General features: G+C 44.3%; 1 protein-coding gene across 2 annotated transcripts in view; it reads right to left on the bottom strand.

The window, feature by feature from the left end:
- Positions 1-27,806, bottom strand: part of RAB11FIP4 (RAB11 family interacting protein 4) — a 116,665-nt gene that overhangs the window by 71,164 nt on the left and 17,695 nt on the right. For both annotated transcript variants that reach the window (XM_063175954.1, XM_063175953.1), the window contains exons 2-3: positions 10,331-10,418; positions 800-888 (exon numbers count right to left, since the gene is read on the bottom strand). In XM_063175954.1, the coding sequence (XP_063032024.1) occupies positions 800-888; positions 10,331-10,418 (177 nt within the window). The remainder of the gene's footprint in view (positions 1-799; positions 889-10,330; positions 10,419-27,806) is intronic.

The following is a 27,806-nucleotide window of genomic DNA, read 5'->3' as shown; positions in this document are numbered from 1 at the left end:
GAAATGTCTCTGTAATTTTTGTATGGACAGTGAAACCAACTGCAGCTCACCAGCACACTTATCACATCCTTCCTCAACACATGAGAATTGTCCCCACACTTCACTACCTGTGAAGGTAAAATGCTTGTCCTGTTGATTTCTGTATCATTTGCAGTCTGTAGCACCACTAACACAATCCTTCTCTGAATGCACGATGCCAACTGCGCCTTTAATCTTTACATGAGTGGAGGTGATTAAAACCAAAGTAAAGTGAAGAAGGGACAAAGAGATGCTAAAAGAAAAACTTAGCAGTGCTCTACTTCTTAGACTGCACAGACACTGACAAATTCAGAATACAAATGAGGTTTAAAAATATGCTACACCCACCAGCCAAAATACTAGCAAAGATTTCCAATGGTGTATTGTTTCTGCTGTCCAACAGCTGCTGAGGCCCTGTTTATTATCTGCAGAAGGTCCCTAAGGACTTGTTCACCTACAAAGTTTGACTGATTAAATTAGATACAAACCAGTGTTTTCCACTCGTGAGGTGGCAGCGAGCTTGTACAGGGATCTCCCTTCACAGCCAGGTGAATACTGAGGCTTGTAAGAGGAGCATTAGCTAAATGCTAAATACTTTCCCACCAGTTAACCCGTGTTAAATGCAGTTAAACAGGATGGATGGCTTGCTGACAGCCATGCACCTCGGGAGGAAGAGTCAATAGGCCAAGTAAAACAACAACATTTGCAATGATCCAACTACATATCACTCCAGAGGCTTCCTCAGCCCACTAACATCAGACAGGAAGAGTGCTTCTCTTACCTGGTAATAGTAATCAACATATTGTGGCTGGTAGTGCTGGGGCTCTGAGTTTTCAGGAGACAGGACATCTTTTAGTAACTCTTCACAGCCTGGCAAAGAGAAACAAGAGGAAATGGTCAGGCCAAGAGCTTATCGTCCATTACATGGACAATGGAGGAAGAAACACCGGTTTCTAGCCCGTTTCTGTGTGCACAAAACTTTGGAAGGCAGCTTTGGGATTTATTTAGATAGATGTAACACAACTCTGCCTTCAGAGTTCTGCCCAGCACACATTCAACATGTGGAACTTGAAAAGTGCAATTATCTCAGCATGGATACACTAGTCTGCAATGAAACTGAAAGCTGAGCATGTCTTGGCTTGGCAAACCACCCTGTGGGGCACCAACCCACCTCTAACCAAACCCAGGCTCTGGAGTCAAACACTGCATTTGCAGCTTGGCATGAGCTACCAACTACTGCGCATCAGTGTCAGGTGGAGCTGCTTCTGATTTTCTCTGGTCAAAATGACAAAGAGACAATGCCCAAGTGTCATAAATCCCCCTTCAAAAAAACCTCTGTCACAGAGTGTTTCACAAGCAAATATCTATGCACTGTAACCAGAGACCTGAAGCTTGTGTGTTTGCTTTTGTTAAACAACCACATTAAGAGCTGGAAAAATCAATATCTGTGTTTCCCTCGGTCCTTCTCTCATCTGAAAACCTGAGACAAATACAAAAACACTGAAATCACCAGATGCCTCGCTCCTCATTAATTACCAGTGACTGCACTTGGCAGGGTGAGCTGCAGAAGGCAGTAATGTCAGGCCAGGTTATTTCAGAGCACCCAGCTCACAGCCTTGGTCCCAGACTGTGTGAAACCCTCTCAGCATTGTTGTGCACTATCCTACCTGGAAGCTGCCATTGCCCAACAGTTATTCCTCCCTTCCACCCCAGCACAAATGCAATATATTAGACATTACACATGGATCCCAAAGCAGGTGAGCCAGAGGAAACGGGGATGGAAGGAAGTGTGAACTGAACAGGTTTATACCATTAGCTGACCTTCTCTCCTGGTTTTACATGAAGGAATAACATCTGTAGGGATGAAGACATGTTGTGGTTATGGAAAGGAGTCCTTTACTAAGGAAAGGAGTACTTTAGAAACCTGAAAAAATGACCAGATGGAGAAGCCTAACAGGGGGATCACTGTGCTGTCCCTGTCTGCCACACACAGGCACATCTTGAGGCAGCACCTGCTGGATGGAGACATCACTGGGACTTCAGAAATGTCACATGGACAAAGGCAGCAAGACCTTTTTTTCCTTTTTCAGCTTCTGCAGCAAAGTGAGAGTCTCAGGTGGTACTGAGCAGATAAATGAGGATAAATGAAGCTGTTAAATACCCACTTTGCTGGAGAAGTGAGTGGCCAAGAATGTGTGGTAGGGTCACTTCCCAAAGAGGAGTTTATCTGGGATTAACAATCAAAAACATAATCTACTGTTTGACAGAGGAAAGATGTTAAACTTGTTTGCCTGGAGAGAGCATCTTTCTATATAACTTGCCCTACCTGTAACTGTCACATTTCCCACACAGCCATAATCCTTTTCTTCCTCTTGGTTTTAGCTTAAAGTGTTGCCTAAGGTTATTTGCTAGTCCTCTCACAGAGGAAAATTCAATTTATTTTTTCTACCTTTTGACATTAACAACTAAAGCTTATTGCTCATCAAACTGCCTTGTGCCAGCACCCACTGTGAGACTCATCACATGTATGAACTGCTTTGCTAAAAGGTCTCTGCATGAGATGGAGCAACCACTCCTTAAAGTGAATTACCTCCAGCAAGAAAGGAAAATAAATACCAAGTGCTACACAGTAATGGATGCAGGTTAGTGTAATGAACAGATAATGTTTACAATGTTCTAAAATTTCTCAACAACAATAGTTTACACCATAATTCCAGGCCTTACTTAATACAGTTGTGCTAACAACAGTGCTCTCCCATTTTTCTTTTTTTTTAGTGGGGAAAAGTCACAAAAGTTGTGGGTCTTCAAATAAGGATTTAACTGCCCAAAACAAGGGTGTGACAAATGTTTCTGCCTTGCCTCCTTTCAAAAGGTCAGACAGACTGGTCTGCTAGAGCTAGAGTCACAAACAGCTCCCAGATCTCCAGGGTCTGAAATGTAGAGTCTTCTGTGCCTCCTCTTTGCCATTCATTTCTTATCTAAGATTACTCCTGATCACATTCTTTCATTTCCCTTGTCCATTAGGGGGGACCACTTCATGATAGCTCTTGGCCTATCATTTCTTCAATAAAAACACTGGGGAGAAAAGCAATGCCTCCTTTGAATCCAACTGACTCAGTGCAGCCTCACCACTTCTTCACCAGAGCACCTGATCCAGGCTTCTACAGAGCCTGGCCAAGCACCAGATCCATTTCTAGAACATCAGCAGCCATTTGATCCAATTTGATTACCAAACTCCATAGCTTAAAATGGCAAACAAAGCCAAATCTTGCTTTTACTGCAGTGACAGGCCAAGTTTCCATTGGTGCTGCAGATTCAGGGTGTAAGTTCAGCTGAGCCAGTCTCCTTGTGCCAGGGTGAGTTTCAGTGGGGAGGTGTCTGGGTGTGCAGCAGGCAGGATCCCCTGTGCCCTGCTCTGCATGCAGGCTGGCCTCACAGCCTGGCTCTCCTCATCCTCCTGGGAGATCTGCATGTGATTATATGCCATTAAAAAGGGAGGAAGAGAATGAAATCCTGAGAGACCGTTTTCCTCTGAGATTACTAAACCACACCACCACTGCCTTGCAGACAGCTGAACCTGTTCCAACATCCAGCAAATCAATGAAAAAATATCCCGTGGTTTCAAGAGTCTCAAGACTGTGCCACTTTTTTATCCCTGTTAAAAACTGAGTTTTAAGAATAAGTTCTCTGTTCTCCTCTTCCTTGTGAGGAGACAAATTGTAACCTCTTCACTCTGGAGGACGGATGCTGAAGGTCTTTTCCTTGGTCCTCCTTTCACCCCTTCTCACCAGGAAGGTGATGCACAGTCAGGTGATGAATCAGCTTTCTTATTCAGTGTTTTTCTGCAACAATGCCAATACAATCTCACCTTTTGCTCCCCTCATCTAAATATAATTTGAATTTTTCAGGTACTCCAGGAGGGTTACACAATGGTGTAACATAAAGAGAGAACATTGGAGTGTCTCCAATGCTGTGCCATGTGTGCTCTTATTACCCAGGATATGTTTTTATTAGAACACATCCTGGCTTGCAGCCTGGGAAGTGGAGGGAGCTAAATTAGTGTGTCACAGGCCAGACAGAAAACAACAACAAATCAAGGTTTGCTCTGGCAAATCTCAATATGGAAATAGGAAGGTACTGGACAAAGATTTGTTCTTTGCTAGCAGAACCACTCCTGAGCAGCACCCCATGCACTGAGGTCTGCAGAACTGCCATGGTGGATATTTCAAGCTGTGCAGCAGTGTGCACCCAAGGCTAGAATCTGTCAAAAAATATCCCATTGCAATGAAGCAAAGGAATAATTCCTGGCTACTTTAAGGGCCTCTTGCACTAGAGACGTCCTATTATTGTTATAAATTCATTTTCCTGGAAAAGGTAGAACTGAAAGCCACTTACATGGCTGATTAGAGATATTTCATTTGGACGTCTACCTGTATCACAAGATATAAATGTGCTCAATGTTCTCTCTCCTTTGCTGCAGTTGGGAAAATTTCATCTACATTTCTGGGCAGCACTTGGCAAGAAGATCTATCTGCACTGCAATAACAGTGAGGAAGCAGAGAGAGGAAAGAGCGAGGCAGGAACAGCTCCAGGTCCTTGTGCTGCCCCTGCTGCAGCCCCGCTGAGGGCTGCCCTTCATGGAGACACAGAGTGAAGGCTGTGCTCAGAGTAAATCACTGTGACACAGATGGCAGCAAGCTTGTGGCTGGAGAAAGGACTAAAAAACAATCAGATCACAAAATGAGAGTGGCCAGAAGCTGCTGAAATTTCTTTCCTGGCTAGAAACACCTGATGAGCCAGCACAGAAGCAGCTTCTCTGTCCACTCAAGAGACTTGGAAATGTGGATGTGTACGAGTTCTAGTTTAACAAAGCACTGAGTCACTCTCTAGCTTGGTCTGACAAAATTATCTGAGTTAAAAATATTTATCCTAATACTACAAATGCAAAAGCAAACACAATTCATTTGGCCAGAACAGGGTCATCTCCAGTGCTAAGTAAAGAGGATGAAAATCATTTACAAATCACTGAAGGGGAAGACATCAACTTCTAACTTTTTCAGTTCACTCAGGTGCTAGACATGATATCCCTTATGAGATAATTTTAAGAATTTACAATCAGTTTTATTTTAAAATGGTTTTCCCACCTTAACAAAAATTTAATTTGCAAAGAGACATTCTGGCCACAAATAAATTCAATTTTAGCAAAGCTGTTTCCTGCAAATGCTCCAAGAAGGAGATTTAACCCACAACACATCAGACAATTTTCACAGGCAATTAAGCAATTTTAATGCTATAGGAAATCAAATCTAGTTACCTAATTGAATGTAGTTGGTTTCTGGCATTTTTCCTAACTGCAAGAGCTTTTCACTTTATCTGCCCTTGGATCTTCAGTGGTGTATTAGACTCATTTATGGTTTCAGAGTGTATTTAGTGAAATTTAGTGGAGTCTTAGAAAACTCTCAAGTACTTTCAGGAGCAGCCAATTTCAGTCCATTGAGCAGCTCTAAGTAATTAATTCCAGGAGAGCTCAGCTCTTCACACTCACTGACAGTCCCTGTCCCTGGAGCATCCCAAGCACCACCCCTGTCAGTAGTTATTCTTACCAGAACAGAGAGATCCATCAGATCAGCTCCAGCTACAGCCTCATTGAAGTTTGAGATCCACAGCTACAAACCTAAATGGGTTCATGTAGACTTTGGGGTTTTCTGATGTGCTTTACTGAAATTCCCATGCTGGTGCAGCTGTCCTGGTCCTAGATATTATAGGTAAATAATCTCCCTTTTACATGACTGCAACACACCCATCTCTTAGTCCATGCTGGATCTCCAGGGCACAGCTGGCACAACACTCTTCTCAGCTATGGGACTGGAAATTAGATTTTATAATTAGTTGAAGGAGATGGCCAAAACTTGGCACTGGTTTTGTGAGAAATATGTTGGCTTGGAGCATCTGAATGTAACTATAAAAGCTATTAAGAAAAAAAAAAAATAATCTCCAGTGAAGCAGAAGGCCACAAATATTCTGCTTTAGAAAACTTTGTTTTGAAAAAACACCATCAAATTTCATACTCTATTATTTTCGTATTATTTCACAGTCCAAATAACCTGTCACAGTCTGAGCTAGCAGAACAGCCAACATCCCTTTTGGAACATTTCTTTGAAACGTTGGGTAAATTTGTATTCTTGGAATTTTCATTAAAAAGTGCTAGGAACTCACAGAGAAACATATCTACTTTTTAACTTTTAGGTGCTTATATATAAGCTTGCTTCTAGAAGCTTTCCAACCAACTGCAGTAAGGAGATGCCTCAGGATCTAGGGAAGCACAGAGATGGATTTTTGAAGGCACAAAATGGTCTGTGTTACTATTTTGAAGATTCAAAGGTTGCTATTGCTGCAGGTAGGGAAGTGTATAAATTCACAGCTGTGCCTCTTCCATACTGTTAATGAATATAAAGGAGATCCTACAATTCTCCATTTTCAAATTCCATAACCAAGCATAACTACAATGTCCTTAAAACTTCTACAACATGAAGGAAAGACTCCCTTGCTCCAGGAGACAACAGGCTGTATGATTTCATCTGAAAAAACAGTGATTCTGCTAAAGCACAGAGATTCAGAAATGCAGAAATGCTCTGTGCTGACGTGGCTCAGTCTCTCCTGTTATAAAAAGCCACGACCCTCCAAACACTGCACAGCAGTCAGCACTGTTTTCATGGCTAAAATAAGCTATAAAGTCAGAACACATCTGCCTTTGTATTTTAATTCTGTATTTATCTGTGTTCATACAGTAGCCTCTTATCCCTGTGAGCTGTAACACCGAGGGCAGTAGGGGGAGCTCCCCTTTTATTTGTCAGGGTTTGGGTACTTTTAAGCAGAATATCAAAGTAAAGAGATAGGAAAGACAATAGAAATCTTAGACTACAAAGAGGAGTCAGACTCAATTAGAGCCTGGTCCTGCAAACATATCTGACTGTGGAACCCACCAGCCTGCAGAGACAGGGAATTAACAGCTCCACTCAAGCCTTTAAGTATTACAAGTGGCAGAAAATATTTACTGGATCAGTACAATATAAATTCAGAGCAGCAAAAACACTCATTGGCTCTGCTGAGCAAACAGTAATGGTTCTCATGCTGACCCTGCTGAAATTAATGGGAATTCAGCCTTTGAGAGATATTCTGGCTGCTCTCAGTGTCTCTGAGCAGTGCCACAAAGCACTTAGGCAAGAGGCTACAGGTGTTATTTCATGGCAATTGCTCTACAGGCAGACAGTTATTAAAGCCCTGCAGGCAGCAGATAGAGAGGGCAGCTTGAGCACAAGTAAAACCTTCATACTCTGGCATTCCAATGAAATTGCTGCAAAGCTTTAAATTTGATGGCAAACCTATCCCTGGCTCTGGCAAAGCCTAATTGCATGGGGAAAGCAGCCTGGACAGCAGGGACTCAGCACAGATACTGAGGCAAAGTCCTTTAATCCACAAAAGACCAGCAGACAAAGCAAAGCTCTCCATAAATAGCAAGCACCACACCTGCCCAGTGTTCCACCCCAGAGACACAGTGGGAAGGAGCTCCTGCAGCACCTCCTGCCCTCCAGCATGCTCACCTCACTTACACAAATCTTCTCCACCACTTCCCAAGGTCCCACTGTCAGTGAGGATGCTCATCCTTACCCACAGCTCCTGCTACTCAGCAGCTGCAGGAAATGAACTGTTTTCCACAGGTACATGACCCATATGGCATGAGGTTTATGCAGCTCCAGGAGGAAACAAGGCTTGATGTCCATTTGTAGAGGAACACAACACTTCTCATGTGTACCATGCAAGAGTAAACAATGCCCTGGTTTATGGAGGAGAGAGGCCGAGCTGCAGATTTTAGATCCAGGGGCAGGAGTTTCTCTATCAACCAGTTACAGAGCATTAAACACTTAGATGTTTGGGATTTTTTCAAATTCCAGTATTTAGCTTTTCATAGAAATCCAACCCTGGATATGAAATGCTCAAACCAACATCATCAGAGGTCAGCTCTGATTTGATGTTGGTTCTGATTTGAACCTGTTGCTCTTAGATGTCTGAAACCTCATGATTTAAACAAATTCAAGGCACTGAACCACCAAAAAACCTTGACACTATATCACCTCTGTGCAGCAAACAATTTCATCACCATACTGTAAAGGCAAGCATCTTTAGGACAAATTAATTTGAAATCCCATAAATATGAAATATAGTAAGACATTAGGATAGTAAAGCTTGAATTTAAACATTTGGCTTGCATGGCTAAGAATAGCATAACTTCATACTCTATTACTGAAAACCCCAGTGGATTTATAGTAGCATCTCATTTTGCTCTATTAATCTGACTGCCCCAAGCAATTGTAATAGGCTGAGATGTCAAAGAATCATATTTATAATCTGTTGCTGCCAAGACAAATTGCTTTTGTTTGATAATAAGCCTGCTACTCCCCTTGGGATGTGGCTGCACTAAAACAACATGGTGGAGGCTTTCCATTCTGAAAGGCAGGCATGCCCTTTCTGAACTTCAACATAACCAATTTAATTTTTAAGGAAAATATGGCAGGTAGCCAAAGATGAATAAAATTTCCATGCTGCGAGGTGAGCAATAGAAGCAGTGTTTCTAAAGAGATGCTGTGAAAACATGCAGCACAGTGTCTTATCAGAAATAGATACAGCTGCTGCTGCTTGGATGATAAACACTTAGCAGTGAGTCTGTGCAAGTGTGGAAATGCTAATGATGTGCTAAGGGAGCTCTAGGTGATGCTGCAGCACTGGGTGATTTCTCTGCATCTGTTCGCAGCTACATCCTAACAACCATCACACAATGATCTGAACCCTGGGCTTTAAGCTGCTCATAAACTTGGAGTGCAAGGTTTGTCCTGGTCACATCTTTGCAGGATTAAACCTTAGGATATGAACACAAGAATTAGGTCCCACAAGGTGAGCAAGGATGAAAACCCCAAGGCCTCCTGACTGATAACTCAATATTCTCACACTGTCCCCACAGTAAAGGAGATGGAGCTGCCCAGTCCACCCCTGAGAGTACGTGGACAAGGGCACAGTTACCACAGAAGAGATGTTCTGGGTCATTTACATCCCTTCCTGATCATATTTTGTGCGTTTGTGGAATCTTTACACTATGAATTACAGAAGACACCAGATGATTTGCAGAGCTTGTGTCTTAAACTACAACTCAGTTTGCTACAGCATTTTCTGCTCAAGGAAAACCCCAAGCAGAGACTTTAGGGTCTGGGCACAAATGGAATAACTTTCCTCCTGGGCTTTCTCTTGCCTTCTCTTCAAACACATCAGTGTCACCTTGGATGGTGTCTCCAAAAATATTGATGAGAGCAGCTTCTCACTGTAATTTAACCTAATTATACACTGTCTTTGGCTGCCATAAACTTTAATTAAAAGTACTGTGGTTTTATGTTTTTGCATCGTTATAGCTTCATAATAATCTCATCATAGCAGACTCTCCAGAGGCTCCTGCTGGAACCACACCACCATCACTGGGACATTCACCCTGTCCCCAAGTGAAGCCTCTGGGCTGTGACATCACTCCAACACTTTAGAAAGGACACAGCACATGTCCAGAAAAGATGGATTATTTCACTATGTGAAGTCAGAAAAGCAATCAGCAGCAAATCAGCTGAAGTCCCTCCTCACTGGTTTTTTGTTGCCTTTAGGCTAAGCTCTAAAGCATAACAATGTCAAGGACTGTTTCCTTGGAAGGGAGGTGGTTGGATCCACCTGATCTTAATCTTCAGGGTTTGCATTGCCAACCTGTAATTAACTTATTTCCTTCCAATACATGACCCCAAGTACCCTAACAACATGAACTAATTATACCTTTCAGATGCCTCAAGAGGAATTTAACAGTCTTAAATTTCCTAGCAGAGAACTGAAAGCCCAAGGGCTCCCTAACTCCCTGAGGTAAATCAGTGGCAGAACCAGATCAGAATCTGGAAGTATCAAACCTGGGCCCTGTCTGTTAACAACAAAGCTACTCTTTATTCTGCTGTATTTGTCTTTAAACCACAACACATTTATTTTGATAAAAATTAGCAGTAAACCAATGTCCAAGCACCTATGAATGCAGGAACTCTAGCACTGCTCACCATTAATGCATGATGAGATGCAAAAAAAGGAAAAATATCCTGGCTCTGTTCCCAGAGCTGCTCTACTGTCACTACAAATAACCAGAGTTAAAAGAGAGGATGTCTTTGATCATTACATTTTCTGCAACCAGAGAAACATTAGGGGAACTGAACAAGATTATTTTAAAGAAATATGCACATACCTTTGATTGCAAAAACTCCATGACAGAAGTCCTTAAAATTGATTCTTCCCAAATCATTTGGGTCCAAGTACTTTGCCAGTTTTTCCACCTAAAATAAAAGATGATAAAATATGTGTTGAGCCTGGTGTATAGTCTGTTGCTCTGATATAGTCTCTATCTTCTACAGATGACTACAAGTTGAAGAACACTCACACTGTTCACTTGAACCAGCCAATAAATGGTTCTGCAAGGAGAAATCATGCCTTGTATGACCTTGGTGCTGACCAAGGCATGTGATCTGACAAAAACTTCTTCAGCTGGGACACATCAATCCTGTCCTATGGGGATCTCAAGAGCTTAATAAGGGGAGAATCTGTGACTTGTCCTCTTACCATAGAGCAGGGTGCTGACAGAATCTTCTCTGGCAGCTCTTGCCATGCATTCAGCTCAGAGCAACTTAAAACCTTGGTGGTTCTCCACCCCTCTATTACAAGTTCTCAGGGAAGGGGAAAGGACAGACCAAGATGTGCACAGTCCATAGCAGTCTCATTTCCTAAATAATCTGGATTATAGGAGAGAAAACCCATTGGGCACTTGGAATGAAACCAAACTTCCTTGACACAGCAGAGAATATCGTTTTTGTACAGGAAAATTAACAGTATGAAAATATACTCATGTGATGAGAGAATGGTTGTGTCTAGTACACTGTCACAGACACATTTTGTGAAAAATCCTTTCCTTAGGATTTTTTTTCTCCTGAGAAGCTGAGAGGCCTCAGGAATAAAATGCAAACAATGATTATCTGCTGCTGTGGAATGCAACAGGTGCATCTGTGATTGGTCTCATGTGGTTGTTTCTAATTAATGCCCAATCATAGTGCAGATGGCTCAGACTCTGTCCGAGACACAAACCTTTGTTATCATTCCTTCTTATTCTATTCTTAGCCAGCCTTCTGATGAAATGCTTTCTTCTATTCTTTTAGTATTGTTTTAATATAATATATATCATAAAATAATAAATCAAGCCTTCTGAAACATGGAGTCAGATCCTTGTCTCTTCCCTCATCCTAAGGCCCCTGTGAACACAGTCACAGTACCCTGTGCAAAAAAGCAATTACTCCTCATAATCTCAGCTTCACAGTTTAGTCTCTCTGATCATTATTCACCAATAGAATGAGAGTATACTGAATTTAAACACAGTCACCAAATTAGCACTTGCCCCAAAAACGGTCTGGCAAATTTTTCAGGAAGGTTTTGGGACAGAGGAAGAAAAGCAGCCTAGACTGGAGAGGCTCTTGTGCTATCTATGAAAAAAAAGGAAGGGAGGAACAAGTAGCCAAAGAAGAATAAAGCGAGAAGCAGACCAGTCCAGGGAGGTGAGTGCACACCTGGACCCACAGCTGGCTGCTCTTTCTGCCAGCCACTCTGCTGGAGCTTGTGTGCATCCCCTCGTGTGCCAGCGCCTTGCAGGGACCCTCAGTGAGGCAGAGGCAGCCCCTCACTGCTCCTGAGAGCTCACAGGCAGCTCCACACAGCCCTGCCCTGGGCTGGGCCCCCAGACACCGAGGGGTTTGAGCAAGCTGAGTGCAGGGACAGCAGGGACAGAATCCTGCTGCAGCCCCGTGTGAGCTCAGAAATGTCAGCCTGAGCAGCAACAAAAGCCCAGCTGCAAAGACGCAGCAAATGAATCCACATGACCTAGTTTCTCAATTTTCTGGTGTGGTTTTTTTCCCACGTGCTAGCAAAACCCCAGCAGCTTCCCAAAGCCCTGCAGATAATTCACTCGTGTGTGCGCACGACACTTCTTCTTACAGGCACTTCTCAGGGCCTATAAATTCCCTCTGTACCAATAACTGCCATGATAAGCCAAAGGGCTCATTTAGAACATGCAAATCTGGATGAAAAAAATGAAAAAAATTTTACTCATTTGCAAAATTCTATATCGAATGAGAAAGGCACAATTTGATCCTTAAATTAAATCCTTTCCCCTCTCATTTTCCTAGGGAAAATAAAAAATCAGCTTGTATAGGCAGGGCAAGTAAGGAGCTACATGATGAGTTCAGAGCCCATGACAAGTTACATGTTTTCTGAAAACTTTCATATTGCAGAGCTCCAGTCCTGCCAGCTGGGCAACAGAGCCCAGATGTCAGCTATGGTGTGACTCATGATCAAATTCCCACCCTGGCATCACAAGGAATTACTGTAACCCCACTAATTTAGAGCACCAGAACACACATCTGTGTTTCCAAAAAAAAAGAAGCTGCTGCACCAGAAACCAGTGTGTGGTTAATGCACACCAGACTAGCTGAAAATCCTGACTGAAACCAATTAAGTAGAGACATGCTTGATATGGAAAATCCGGGTTGGTGTTATCACTGTCACCTTCACAAACGACAACTGTGTTTTAAATTTTAATGCACAGATTCCTGCAGCCAGTTGGGAAGCCTCAAGTCTATTTAATATTGTGCTATAAGAAGTGGTGTCACTGGGTGCTCCTGGTGAATCTGGCAATTTAAGTTTATTTCTCAAAGTTGATCCAATAATTTTTGTCCACCAGCTTCTCAGATATTTAAAATTACACTTTTAAAATCAAATTAAATGAGATGTTATATGCCTGGGAGTGTGTATTATGGAGGAACAGAGGATATGTTCACATTTAGGTCTAAGCAATGCCTTAAGAGTAAATGAAATTATCACCTGAGCAAAGTGCTTCAGTGTCCAGTTTCCCCTAAATCTAATTTGCAGGTTTTCAGTTGGATGTTACAATGCAAATAACTGACATCAGTGCAGGAGATGATGAAGAATTTACAGAACAGCCTGATGGAATTGATGCCAGCAGCGCTCACATCTTCAGCCAGGAATAAACACAGCTCCCATTGCAGGTCAGGGGATAAAAGGATTTTGATCACCAGGGACTGTGCTTGGGTGTATACTTGCACAGGGTTTGTGCATTAATATACACACACATTTGGTACATAAATCCCTGCATATCTGCACACAGTTTTCAAGAGCCTGCAGTGCATTTGATCACGCTTTTTTACCAACAGCTTTCTGGAATATGGCAAGAAGCTCTTCCTTATTAATTCCAGACTGAAGGCATTGCTTTAAGTTAAATTTCAATCTGTGGCCAATAAACTACAGCTACCCCTAAATCTTCTCTGGTGTCCACACTGCCTAAACCATCCTTCTGCTTCACTTTGTAAAGAAATAAAGTCCTTTCCTCCTTCTCAGAAAGGGTTGGCTCCCCACAATGAATCAAAAGTTGTTTTATTTATTCATTGCCTTGGGAACCTCATGGATTTGTCAGCCCACCTGGCAGGCAGGGTGACACTGAAGCTTTTTTTGCAAACAGCAATCCCCTGGGACTGGGGGAGTGCCCAGCCCCTGCCCGGGAATGAGGGACAGCAGCTCTGTCCTTGTGATGGGACAGGGGGCACAGCCCAGGTGTGCACAGGTGGGACACACAGGATGGGCCAGCCCTGGGCACACTCAGGCTCCTGGGCCCCACATCCCTGGGCTCTGCCATGGACACAGGACCACAAAACCAACTGCTGCCAAAATTCAGTGTGAAATGAGTGTGTGATTGTTGTGGGACCTACAGGCAGCACAGGGAGCAGGTGTGCTCCAGAGTTTAACATCAGAAGTCATCACAATGAGATGGGGCAGTGTCCTGGGCTGGCGACAGACACTCTCTGCACAGAGCAGCTCCCCACCATGTGGGACAGACAGCACAAACAAGGATTGCAAACTCGTTCTTCACTGTAGGAAGGGAACAAAGGCAGGAAAAATGAGCTGCAGGCTCAATAATCCAGCTGGTTCTTTCAGCAGCTGCAAGGGTGTCTCTAATGAACTCTTCAGCAGACATCCAATAGTCAGAGAGAAGACATAAGAGAGAAGAAATAAATCATTTTTCTTTGGGAAACAACTGGAGAAAAGCAAACCTCTGTCCCTATTGTTTAACTGGCCTGGATGAATGGGTGATTACCCTTTCAATGCAAACACATTTCTCCACTGTAACAACTGCTCACTTCACACAAGGGGCTGCCTCCTGTCCCTGGGGTGTCCCAGCCATCCTGGCTGCCCTGCAAGGGGGTGTTTGCCCTGTGCTGCTTTCTGACACACAAAAAGAGGCTGGGAACACTTGAAGAAGCAGAATGGAAAGGAGGTTTATAGCAGAGGGAGTTGAGGAAGGGGAGAAAAGAGGACAAATCACTGACAGACCTCAGAAGAGATTTATTGAAACTGATCTTTTCTTGCAAGTGAGTTCAATACAGAGGCACCTGCACTGAACAGCCAAGGAACCCTCTCAGAGCCCTGGCCAGCTCTTGTGCTGAAGCTGCCAAGACACCATCAGTACTTTTTCCAGCAAAGATTTTCTGTCTGGAACTGAATCCTGCTTCCATTTGCAGGCAAGAAGAAACTCAGACCTCTATTGACCTCACTTAATTTTCTTCAAAAAGGAAGAGATTTTGTTAACACAAAAAACACTTGTAAGATTTAGAAGTAATCGAGTTCAGAGGGACCCCACACCAGCTCTGTCCACAGAAATCTTGCAGCACAGGATCCAAATCACAGCCAGAGGATGCCATTTGAAATAAACAACTTGTCTCAGTAATTTGCCTTCATACTGCAGGAGTCTGTGAGCACGTCTCACCCTGAAGTGCGAGCAGGGAGCACCTGGGAGCTGTGACAAAGGCAACACAAGCACCTGCAGGAAAAGGTCAGGCTGTGCTGTGGCAGTGACATTTGGGCAGCATCTCCTGAGGCAGAAGCATTTGTGAGAAACCTCAAAAAAACCAGCAAAAGGAGATTAAACATGTAAATGCCGCAGGGTGGAATTAGCGAGCTTCCCACATGATTTATAAAAGGAGCAGCAGAACTGCACTTGCCCTGGTTTCAACAGATTGGCCTTTCCCATATTGGAAAGGGAGTGAATTTACACCTGGACAGCTGGAATTGTGCTCTGGCTGCAGGGCTGGGCAATGAGACCACCCCGTGTGTGAGAGCCACCCCTGTCCTTTCACCAGCCCCTGGTTCAGGTGTTCTTGGCACTGATGTGGCCCCAGATGTTGGAGCTCTTCAGTCAGAAGGGCTGTCTTGGATGAGATGGGATTTATAGATGGAGGGGAAGGCAATGAGATTTCTCTCTGATATTGTGGCATTTCAGGGAAGCAACACAAGAAGAGGGAAATTATTTTACATTGCATTGGAGAAACTAGCACACAATTGTGGTACCCACTGTCATATGGGATGCTGAATACACAGACGTGTTGCAGAGAACTGACATACAATTAAAACATCTTATACAACCAAAACCAGAGAGTTTTCTTCTGTTTAATTTGGCAAAAGGGAGATAAGTGATGATTGCTAGGTACAAAGACTTCTGCAAGCAGGGAACTACAAGCAGGTTCAAAAAGACTGTAGCAGAGGGAAGACATAAAGAACCATCATCTGCAAAATAAAACTGACCAGACTTCAATTAAAAGCAAAGCACACTTGTTTTATCAGCACCATTGTTCACCCACCAGAACTATAAATTAGGAAGGGTCTGGAACCATAAAAAGCAACTGGAGTCCCTCATCTGAGGCCTTTTGAGAAGGTGAGACGCACCTAGAAAATTTACCTAGGCCAGAATAATGGGTTACAATCTGAGCTGTCACCATTTCAGGATGTCACAGGAGATGAGCTGATGCTGTCCCTGAGCCTGACCCTACAGCACACAGGACCATGCTCCCAGTCACACATGGAAGGAGTGGAGGCACAGCGTTGCAGAGTCATGAGTCCAACAAAGTGCCAGCCCACTCAGTCCTGGCAGACTGTGCATTGTAAATAATTCATACCACTGCAAACAGCATCATGAATTTCCATCAGCTGCTGTCTGATCCCAAAGCATGCAGGGACATACATCACTGCTGGAAACAATGGCTTTGAATTTGCTTTGAATTTTGATTTCAAGCATCACTCATTGCCCCTTTATCTGCGGGCTTCAAGCCTGAAAGTTGGCTTCTCTGTGAGCTGTCTGTAAATAGAAAGAATTGTTTCAGTTTCTGCTTTAACTGTGCACACCCAATTTACCAGCTAGAAGGCAGATCTTGGGACTGTGTCCTAAATGACATAAGCAAATCTGTTGAGTAATCTTGGACTCAACTTTGAGCAAATTCCTAAATCTGTCAAATCCATCATTTACTAATGGCTGCAATGCAAAAAGTCTAATCAAATCCAAGGGAGTCCATTCACTTGTCTTGCCTGGGTTTAGCATAACACATGGAATTGCATCTTCTTTCAAATATGACCTGAGTCCAAGGGGAGAAAAATATCCAGCAGTTATCCAGATGGAGAAAACATCCACCATGAGGAGGATGTGAAATGTGAGTCACAAAGGCACAGAAAGAAAGAGGCGGCTCCAGAAGCACTGCAGGTGGCTGAGTGCATTCAGAGGCAAAGGAAGCTTCCAGTGCTGATGTGTTAGGAATGCTCTGTGCAAGAAGCACCCTGGCTCAGGTGGGTGACAGATGGTGAGCACAGCAGAGCTGCTGAGGTGGAGTGGCTGCAGCACACTGGGCAGGGCAGCTGCTGCCCTTCCCCAGGGCAGGGACACAGCTCCAGCCTGCCCAGCACCACACACGGGCACAGGGAGCAGAGCAGGGCAGGAACAGCCTCCTACACCTTCTGGAGGAGCTGTAGGACCCACACCACAGCCCCCAGGGCAGGAGGGTTTATCCTGACTGGGAGATCCCTGTTGCGGGGAAGGACACTGCACCCAGTGCCCATGGGGTAATGGATGGCACCCAGAGGCCGTGGGGCTGGCACTCAGTGCCCATGGGGCTGTGGCACAGGGGGCATGAGCTATGAAGAGAACACAATATTCCATGAACCTCAATAAATGTTTGTGTATAACAGAAATACAGGCAGTGTTAGGAAAATTGATGCTCTGATTTCTGCTCCAGAATGAGAAATCACTTGCAGTCTTTAACACATGATGACACAAACCTAATTTGGGATAACAACAAATACAATTCTTGCCATACATACCCCAATTTTCTAGGTATCATCCTTACAGTTAACATGTCTAACCACAGCTGAGATCCAAAAGTCATTAGTATTAAGGAACCCCTTCTCTCACACCATATACCTTCCTGGTTAACCTCTCTACTTACACAACAAAACGTTTTACAACCACAAAGAATCACCAATGAAGTTTGAAACAGAGTGCATGTGAATAACTCTGAATCTGACCTCACTTGAGAAAGGATCATTGCCTCGAATTAAGAAGTTTCAGAATTTCCTCAGAGTACACATCCCAAAGAGACAGTTCACAGCTATAAAAATTACCCTCCCCCATTTTATCTTCAAACCAGAAACCAGCAAAATTCTGGTGAGCTTGTCCTCTGCCAATCTACACCTCTGGATATATCAATTGTTTATACACACAACAGCTCTAGAAGAGTAATTCACGTTTATTTCGTCCCTCTTAATGCAATGCAGCAGCTGACAATGAGCAAGTGCCAGAATCATAAGACCAACCTCTCTCTCCAGTCTCTCCCACGATCTATGGATATGTGAGAACTGAGAACCTTTCATTTAGTTATTTAAACAGCTGATTTAAACAGGATTCCATTTCCCTCCTTCCCTCTGATGCTGTGTTGCAAAACAAGACATTTGGCTGGGCCGACCAATCTTACAACAGTCTATGGGGAATCCCACACAGTCTGGAATACCATGGGAACAGAGAGCAAGGCTAAAAATATGCCTAGCCATCTGCTCATTCTACATTGATTTTTTTTGTGTTGTTCTGGAAACAAAGGGTTAATGTGTTGAACTGTTTTCCCAAAACCACTGATTCACTCACTTGCTAAAATAAGCAGAGCTGCATTAACACCTTCTCCTCCACAGCTATCAGAATTGAAGCCAAGGAAAACAAGGCTGCTAGCAAAAGCTGTGACAAGCTGAAAGAGGCACAGCCCATTATAGTCCCCATTAGCATAAGTCAAATACAGCAGAAAATAGTCAGATCACAAGAGATACATGAGGCAATTGGTCATGTGGGTGCAGCGTATTTTCCTTTAAACAAGGAGCAGGGAAATGTTTCCATATCATCAGGGCTTATCTACAAGTGCTGCAGCATGGATTGATTTTCAGTGAAAATATTCCTCCTCTCTGCAGCTTGTCGTGTGTGTGATCGTTCTCATCAGTACATAAAGGGAATTTACACAGAATAATGTTTTTCATGGCTTTCAGTTGTGAGACATCAGCCAAGCAGGATCTACTCTCAGAATAATTTTCGTGTTTTGTAGTAAAACTGGGGAGAGAGGTGGGGCCCGTAGTGCCAGAAAACACTTTCTTGGTGCCTTCCTTGCTGACACATCTGCATTTTAATTGAGGTGTTATGGTTTGCAAAGAACAAATGAAATACCAAAGGCCAGCAGGAAGGAGCTGGAGAGGGTGGGAGAGCAGAGCAAGTCAGGTAGGTGGGTTACAGGGAGCAGTTCAGACATCAGGGATACACAGCACTCAGAGCCAAACAGGAGCTTCAGAAAATTCACCAAAGCAGAGCCAAAAGCCAGAGGTGAAATCCAGGCAGTGGCTCCAGACTGCAGGGCTGACACAAATCAGAACAAGGCACTTTTGTGCCAGCCCTGCGATGGCACTTCACTCGTTCATCTCTCATTCCCAGGTCAAGAACGCGGCTAAGTGCAACAGCACTCACAAGACATTGTATCAGCCAGTTTTGTCAGCAAATCCTCACAAGGCTGATTTCTAACCTCAAAGTTACAAAGCAAATGTTACACTTCAGACAGACACTTCTCTTGACTGTGTGCTGTATTGTTATATTCTCCCCTTAACATACAAAGCTAACCCAACAATATACAACCAGCACACAGAGCTATGCTTCACACACATCTACTTTCTAAAAGAATTTATATTTTGATCTGAGAGCCAGCCAGAGGCCTGCCCAGAGCAGCAAAATTTGGGCATCCTCAGGTGTCTCAGCCTGGTCTCCTGAAATGAGTTTTGATCTGTTTAAAGGGAATGTGGCTGGCTTTTGGCATGCTCACACATATAGAGCACGAAATGCAGGCCTTGAGATCTGATCTCAAATGAAAAAGCCTGAGCAGCAGTCCTGAGATTAAACTGAATGAAAGAAACTTCATGGCAAATTAATGCTTTGACACAAAAACCAGTATGGGAGGAATGAGGATGGGATGAATCCAGCTCAGGGAGAGACACATTAGTTGACAAACATCAGGCAGAAAGGTATGATTAAAGGAACAATATTCCACTTAGCTGAAGGGAAAGATCTTAACCTTTAGAAAAGTGTGGCTGGGAGATAACGTCCTTCCCTCCTTCCCCGAGGACCAGAGAAGGAAATGAGCAGTAAGTGCCACTCATTAGGGTGGGATAATTACCAAGTGTGGAATGAGGGTGCCAGGTTTGAGCAGCAGCTGACTCCTGTGACGCTAAGAGCAGGGAAGCAGGATAAGCAGGGATGAGCACAGTGCGGGCTGTCAGTGCTTACAGGGGGAAACAAGGAACCCCCCGACCAACAGCAAAACTACTGAGGGGCTGAGGGGAGCAGGGAGCCCCTCCTGCCCGCTCGCACAAGCAGCCAGAGCCCTGGGCAGGGCACTGTCACCCTGTTAATCTTCTCTAATTCCCCCCGTGCCTCGCTGCAGCTGCCGGCTCCGGCAATGCCACAGCCCGGGAGCCAGCGCAGCCCTCGGTTCCCCTGCCATGAGCGATCCCCCCGTACAGAAATGTGTCACTGCAACTGCAGCGGAGCAAACTTTGTATAAAATCACACAAAGAAATCCACGCTGCTCTTTGATCTACACCGGGGAAAGCCATTAGAGGGAATGATAATCAGCCAGCATTTTTGTGTGGGAAGGGTCAGAAATACAAAGCCTGAATGCATAGAAAAGGAACATTCCTTACAGCCTTAGAAGCTGAACAAGGGTGCCTCATGTTACAGGAGTGCCTGCACTGAGCATCCTCATTAGCCATCACAGCCTGGCCAACATTAGTACCTCTAAATGGTTACAAGGCTGAATGGAAGAAAGATGCAAAATGCAATAGAAAAATCCCAAAAAGAGATGAAGGTGAACAGCTACAATGGGACTGTACTTTTGTGTTTCAGCAGTGTGCCCAATGAATCTGCTAGCAATTAGTCTTGGTATTGTAAGAAGCTCCACGAGGGACTGGACCCAGCATTCCTGGCTCACTGCACACACTATTGGAAAGATAGTATCTGGCACAAAGGTAATTTTCTCAACTGACATGTGATTTCACCTTCTCTTCTTATCCAGAAACAGATGGACTGCAAAGTGTGCTGGGCCTGGGGACTAAGTAGGAAAAGGCAGATTTTGAAAAAGAGATTTAGGTAATGATGTGGTGACTTCCATCAGCTGGAAAATCACATCTCAGGCTCAGGTAAGCAGGTCACTGTTCCCATCCAGCTGTCACTCAGGATAAGAGCCACTGGAGAGGCATTTCTGTCCAGGTGTGTGGGACTGGACTGTTCATGCCTGTATGTACAGCACAGAGGACCACAGGGCTGTTCCTGTTCTGTGAAATTGCTTCCTTCTAAAGCCTTTTAAGAAGTTACTGTTTTGATCTTGCTCATTTCTACAGCTGCCTTTTCCAACTGCCTTTTAGTAGGGATGTAGCTTGCCTTCTCTGTCAACATGTGTATATTTATCATCTCCCAGTGGTATATGCTAATTTATTTTAGATATCTGTTGATATTTGTGTATCAGTATGTGAATTCATTTTTTCCCACATTAAAATCAAACCAAACAGCCTGACCAAAAAATTGTCATTTTGATTTTTGCAGTGAATGTAAGTTCCCTGTAGTTATTATGACAACATGTCACCACAGGGTCACAGAGAGTGAAAATGAATTGCTTGGAAAGCAAAACCAACCAACCTTTAGTGTAAAAACATACAGGCACTGTTTAGGGAGAGCAGAGGTGTTCCTTCCCCACTGCAAACCACACCCTGAAGAGCCAGCAGCTCCCATACCTCTTAATCCTCCTGGTTTGGACAGGATCCATGCACTTCCTGTACAATTAGGAATAACAACCTCGTGGGCAAGGTTACAGCTATTGTGAGATGGGCACCCTGCCAGCAGCAACTCTGGCATGGACCAGAGACAAACACAATGTCCTAGCTGGGTGGCACCATGTCCCCCTGAGCTGGACAGCTCTCTGCAGGTCCCTGAGTGCCTGCACAGCCTGCCAAGGATGGAGAAGGTGGAAGAGGTCCTGAAGATGCTTTGTCACGCTCTGGGAGCCACCTGGATGAATGTGACCTGGAACAGGGCAATTGCCATTCCAATGCACACACCTAAGCTGAGTTACAGTGAAATGTTACACCTGATGGCAGCTTGTCCTTGCTGCTCCTTCCAGGTGTGCATTCACATTTCTCACAAATAAAGGTCGATGCATTTTTATTAAATGACCAAGCCCTGCCCAGATAGAGAGGCAGTGAGGGGGGTATTGAGGTAGTGAGGCAGCCAAAGAACCATCACATCATAAAAAGCTCACAGGACAGGGTTCACAAGGGGGGGGAATAGACAGGAGGGGGAAACAATTCCCTTGGCACCTTGACCTTGAGCAAAGCCAGAAGCAAGAACCTGACACAGGAACCACTTGTACTGTATTATACAGTGTAAGTCATGCTAGAAGAACTTAATGGCCATAAAATCTGTAAATCACCAAAACCACTGGGAGATTTTTAACTCTAAAAAGTGTTTTTGCAATAGATTTCTAAACCTTGGCAAACAACACTTACCCCTTATTTGAAAGGTCCTGGAAGGCATCATTATGATGTGGACTTAAATCAGATGCATCTCAGACCAAGACTTTGCCTTTATCCATGTGGATGTCACTTCCCAGCAGGCACCACAACTCAGAAATGGTCCAGCAGTCAGGACTCCCTAGAGCACAGCACATCCTCCACCTTCACTGGTCCAGAACAAATCTCTTCATAGCCAGTCTGTAAAGCCTCATCAGGCCAGATCAGTGCAAATGTGAAGTGTTGAAGATTACAAACAAGAAGAGCTTTGAACCTACACACCTGCCTCTCTCAGCAGCTGTGGGTTTTTGGCCAGTGCACTCTTGGATTTGGGCTGTCTATCATGATATAGCTCAGAAATGCTGGTGCAGACTCTTGTTCCAAACCTGCATACAAAGGGTAACTTTCCACATGTCTCATGTGGGGAATTCATCACAGGAATTCATCACTTCCATTGCTTTGCAGACCTTGATGTGGTGAAGAGCCACAGAACAGAATACGTTACTTCTTGCCCAGAGTTTATAAAACGTTTTTTCTCTTCACTGTAATAGGAAATAGGAATAGGTGGCCCCTTTCAAGACCACCAGGGACCACCAGCCTTGCAAATGCCCCTCAAGACCAAACCAGAGCCTGCCCAACAGAGCTCTGTGAAGATACCCTTGGTCTCTTATTGAATGGAGCCTGCAGGGAGGCTCCATGTCTCTGAACAGCACAGAACAGCTCTTTCATGTCGTCTGCATCCAGCAGTGAGATCATGGAAAGCACCATGGCTCCACAAAAAGGAATATTTTTTAGTGAAAAAAAAAGGGCATCATGTATTTGGCCAACAGTCAGGCCATGAGCTGGCAAAGGAGGCAATTTCCCTGCTCCAGGGTGCTTTGCCTCTTGATGATAAACTCTTGTGGCTAAATTGCTTCTGGCTCTCACCATGTGTCTCTCTGCTCACTGTGTATTTATGCTGCTGCACTGGTGAGAATTAGGGAAAGGTACAATAACTGAATTACCACTGCACTTGCAGATAACAATGGCAAGGCCTTATAAAGGCTGTGCATGCTTTGTCTGGGATGAAAATGAATAAATAATAATAATTAAACAAAAGAATCTAAGAGCATAGTGCCCACTGAATGGTGCACCAGGGAATGGCAGCATCAGCTCCAGCCAGAGGTCAGTCTGCCAAGGAAACAGAAGGCAACGCTCATACAAAGGGATGAAATATCAGGAGGTGATGTTTCTGTCCTTGTTGCTGTCAATTTTATGGAATGTGGGTGTACAAAGGACTGGGGAAGATGAACAGCAAGTGCTGAGCTCAGGGGAAGCTGCAGAGCTTTACTGTGACACCTTCCAGCCACAGAGCTCAGCCTAAAGCTGCACAGGAGCTCACTGGGGAGGTTGGCACTGGCTGAAACAAGGCAGGTGCTGCCACCTCACCGGGGTTTGGGTGTTTGGGTGTCAGGTGGCCAAACCTCCTGTGGGCTGAGATCCCCAGCGAGCCTTGCCCACCTGGCTGAGGGGTTCCACAGCAGACAGGACATGTTCCAGGGACAGCCCTGGGACATGATGAGAGGCCAACAGCCAGGACAGATCCCTGTACCACAGGGGCAACCCTGAGCCAGCTGTGGTGTGGGGCCAAAGCTCAGAGAGGTGCACAGGATCCTTTCCACTGACCCCAACACCTCCTGGTCAGGGTGCAGAACTGGCACTAAGGAGAAGACAATTACTGCAAGTCCTTCTCAGCCCTGGCCAAACTTCTCACAAGCAGCAGCACTCAGAGGAGAAGTGAGACTTACCTTGGGATTTGACAGAGATCAGCAGCTTTTTGGAGCTCTGTCAGATGTGTATCAGGGAAAAGCTGCAAACTGCAAGTGTCACAGACGCCTGGAAAATCTTTTCTCTGTTCACCATCTCCTGTTGTTTCTCTTGGCAGTGGAAAGAACTTTCCATATAACACGGGATACTCTTTCTCTAGGACATTTCCTTTCTGCACTACATCTCTAAGTAAGTTTTTCGTTCTTGATCTTTCAGAGTTGTCTCTAGCCTTTCTCATCTGGTTCTGAAGCATTTTCCTGTACTTGTACTCCAGAATAAACTTCTTGGCTGATTCAAACAGGAAAATTCGAACCCTCCACTTGCACTAAAAGACACTTGCTATGCAGGCTATTAATATCCTGCTGAACATTTAATAAAGATATAAACTCAGTGCTAATACTCAGTGCTGAAATAAAGCCTTGCAGACCAAAGCCTTTAAGAGGACTGTGAATCAGGTGCAGCCAACAGCTTTTCAAGGTTTCTCACCCTGGCCATTCAAACTTTAGGCAGAACCTGAGCTGTGGTCTGATGGCTCATTTTATGCTTGGATACACTGCATATTGACAGCAAAGGGAATCTGTGGAAACCACAGCTAAATCTGGGTTGCAGGCTAGTGCCTCAGACAGACAAGACAATCTGTCACCCTGTGAATAAATTATCTGCTCAAAGAAGAATGTAATACAATGCTATTCTGAAAAAAATCACTGTTTTTCTGTTGTACTTCCTTGGTACTTTAAGCTGCATCCACTGACTGCTCACCTGTGGAAGTTTGCAAGCACAGCTGAGGCATTTCCTGCCCCAGGGTCCTCCTTCTTTATCATCCAAACACCAGAATCTTCTCACACCAGAGGCAAGCATGACTCAAGCCCTAATGCCACAAAGCTGCCTCTGGAGGGAAGGTGAGACTCTGAAGCTTTAAGAGCAAATGGATGGAAAATAAAAGTGGGAAGAGGAGAGGGATTTCCTGTTCTAAAAGCCACAGTGACACAAAGTGCAGTCAGATCTCATCTGCACTCTGCACCAAGCAAGTGTCCATGCAGCTGAGTGCTCCAAGATTATTCAGTCTGGAATAATATCTCCAGATATTCACTGGAAAATTATCTCCAGAAAATAAGTGTTTTCTACACAGCTTTTACGTGGTTTTCTCTAGTCCCTGCTGAACTTACAACAAACCTCCATCTATGCCACAGAAACAGATTTTTTATCTTTTTCCTGGATTCTGCTCTTGTCCTCACTGAAAGCAAACTTCCAAATGCTTTTAAAGCACCTAGTGGCAAGTATGAAAAAACCTGTGCCTTGTGTGAAAGACCATGGTTTAGCCTGGGAAGGAGCTGCTGGCCCTGCTCCAAAGTGAGCATAACTGGTATAAAAATAATTCTGCCTGAATAAAGAGCCGAAGACTGAATTCCTTGGGAAAGCCATTTCAGACTGTTTGAGTATGTTAAAAGAGGTCAGATATTAAGTAAATACTCAATTAAGGAAGGAGGGCAAGTAATTAATGAGCCTAATTCTCTGCTGAAATTGTCTGGATGGTATGCAAAACTCACCCCAGCACCACCTTCCATACAAAATAAGTCTCAGCTCTTGAAAGAGTAGCTCAGGTTTGAGCAGACCTGGGTTACATCACCAACTCAGCCACAGATTCAGTGTTTTGGACATGGACAGGTCATCAGTTCCTTTTTGTGTCCACTCTCAAAGCCCAGAACAGTGACAGTAAGTACACACTGAGACACACAGCAGTGACCCCAAACCTGTGTGCATACACAGCTTTGTATACATTAAAGCAAGTACTTGTGGCAATTACAGCACTCCAAGAACTCTAAGAGGCCAAGTGAATGCTTCTGTATCCATAGATTTCTTCTTGCAATAAGTCCCATGTGAAGGAATCTCATTACTGAAAAACAGAATGTTATTCCACTTTAGGCACTGGAACAATGCTCCAGTGGGGAGCTGGCATAGAGCATGGATATAAGAAAAGAAGCAAACATCTATATAAACACCATGTATACACCCAGTGTTGTATAAAAACCATTAGAAACACCAAGCCTGGCTGGTTTGAACCTACTTGGCCTCTGCTGTCATCTACTGCAACAGAGCTCCACAACTGACATGCAGAGGTGGAGAGACTCTAAAAACAACCAGTGCAGGGAGAGGGACAGGAGCACGAGGGGGAAAATGTTTATTTGGCCTGGCTGACAGATTGGGCAGCAGCCCCCAGTGCCCAAGGAACACCTGGTTCCAGTCCTGCTCTGTGAGCAGCCCTGCACTCCCTAATATCCCAGTGGCACACCATTTCTGGAGTCTAAACATGGCCCAAATACATACATAAGACATGCAAGAAGGGATTTTTTAAGTCTGAGGATAAGCCAGAAATTGTCAAATTCTCAAATCAGCCAAAAGAGAGCTCTGATGCAAGACAAAATTTAGTTGTCAGTGAACTGATGTAGGACATCACCCTAATGCTAAATCAAACACACAGAGCTCTAATCCAGTAACAGGAATTTAATCCCCAGCCTGGCTGGTTTGAGCTCTCTTATATGAGCTGTAAAATTGGAACAATTAAACCCAAAAAATCCTCTGGTTCCCCAGAACAGACCAAGCCAATCCAAAATCCTGTTCTTGTATGTAAGGCTTCCTCCTCTGCAGGACTATTCCAGAGTTCAGATTTGAGTCACAGCATCCCATCACAAGTTTACGGCAAGCTGCAAGAAATACTGTTCTTCCCCACTTCCCAATCCCATTTTCATTTGACCACAGCATGTTCCAGTTCCTGCACAACTGGTGCTGGGAAAAGCAGTGAAAGTGCTGTAATTGTTTGTGCAGGTTAATGTCCCAGCACACACAGCCCATTTCATTCAGCCACAGAGCTAAGCTTATGCAGTACCTGGGAACAACTGCAAGGAGACATAACACCCAGATTTCATCTAACACTTTCAACAACTTTTATTTTATCACTGACATTGACTTTGGGTTACTGCTGAGAGATGGGCAGATATGGTGAGAGCAGGAGATCAGGCATGAGATCCCACTAAAGATGGCACATTTGGGATGTGCTGCATCCCAAATTCTGCTCTTGCAAACTGGAAGCATGTCCTGAGAGCTAAAACCAGAAAGAGAAGTCTGCCTAGATGTGCAGATCTTTCCCAGCCACCCACTGGAGTCAGATCTGAAACACAACAGCAACACGCCCAACACTGTGCAACTATCCCAGCTGTGAGATTCAAGACTGGCTGGAGATGATAACAGCAAACAACAACAAGAACAAATCCTACTTCCTTCCCTATAATCAAAGGTTTTCTTGCATTCCTTGTGCTGCTTTCCCCCAGTGAAAGGAAGAGAGGACAGACAGCCTGTAGCTCTCATATAATTATCAGTTGTCAACTCATCTGAAAGACACCCAGTAAGCTCCTGCTGTGTCAGATGTACAATTAACTTGTTCTGCTCCAGCAAGGGCACTGCATGAGTGAGAGGGCTTGGAGGCTCCTCTTTCTCCCAGCAAACACAGGACAAAACTCTGCTCTCAGTTCAAGCCTGGAAATGGCCCCAGCCATTTTTACTATCAGTCCTTCACTGAACTGTCATTGATTTGGATGGAAAATCAGTTGTTTTCCCACAGCCTCAGACTGTGGTTGGTGCTGCAGCTCTGTGTCCTGTTCTGTGGATGCCATTTGCACACACTGCAGCCCAAGCCTGGCAGGTGAACTGCTTCTCCCATATCCAACCTGTGCATGGTCCAGTCAGACTCACAGCACTGCAGCACCCCATTCACAACAAGACACACTTTCAAGCACACAGAAAAGCTTGGAATCCTGCAGTCAGACATGCTGGCATGACAGAATTTCAATTAACCTCACCTCACTACAATGTACAATGAGCATAATTTGGCTTATTTGATAGAA

The sequence above is a fragment of the Melospiza melodia genome, chromosome 24, assembly GCF_035770615.1.
Source record: "Melospiza melodia melodia isolate bMelMel2 chromosome 24, bMelMel2.pri, whole genome shotgun sequence".
NCBI classification, from domain to species: domain Eukaryota; kingdom Metazoa; phylum Chordata; class Aves; order Passeriformes; family Passerellidae; genus Melospiza; species Melospiza melodia.
The sequence above is the reverse complement of the archived record's forward strand: the minus strand, read 5'-3'. Positions and strand labels throughout refer to the sequence as shown.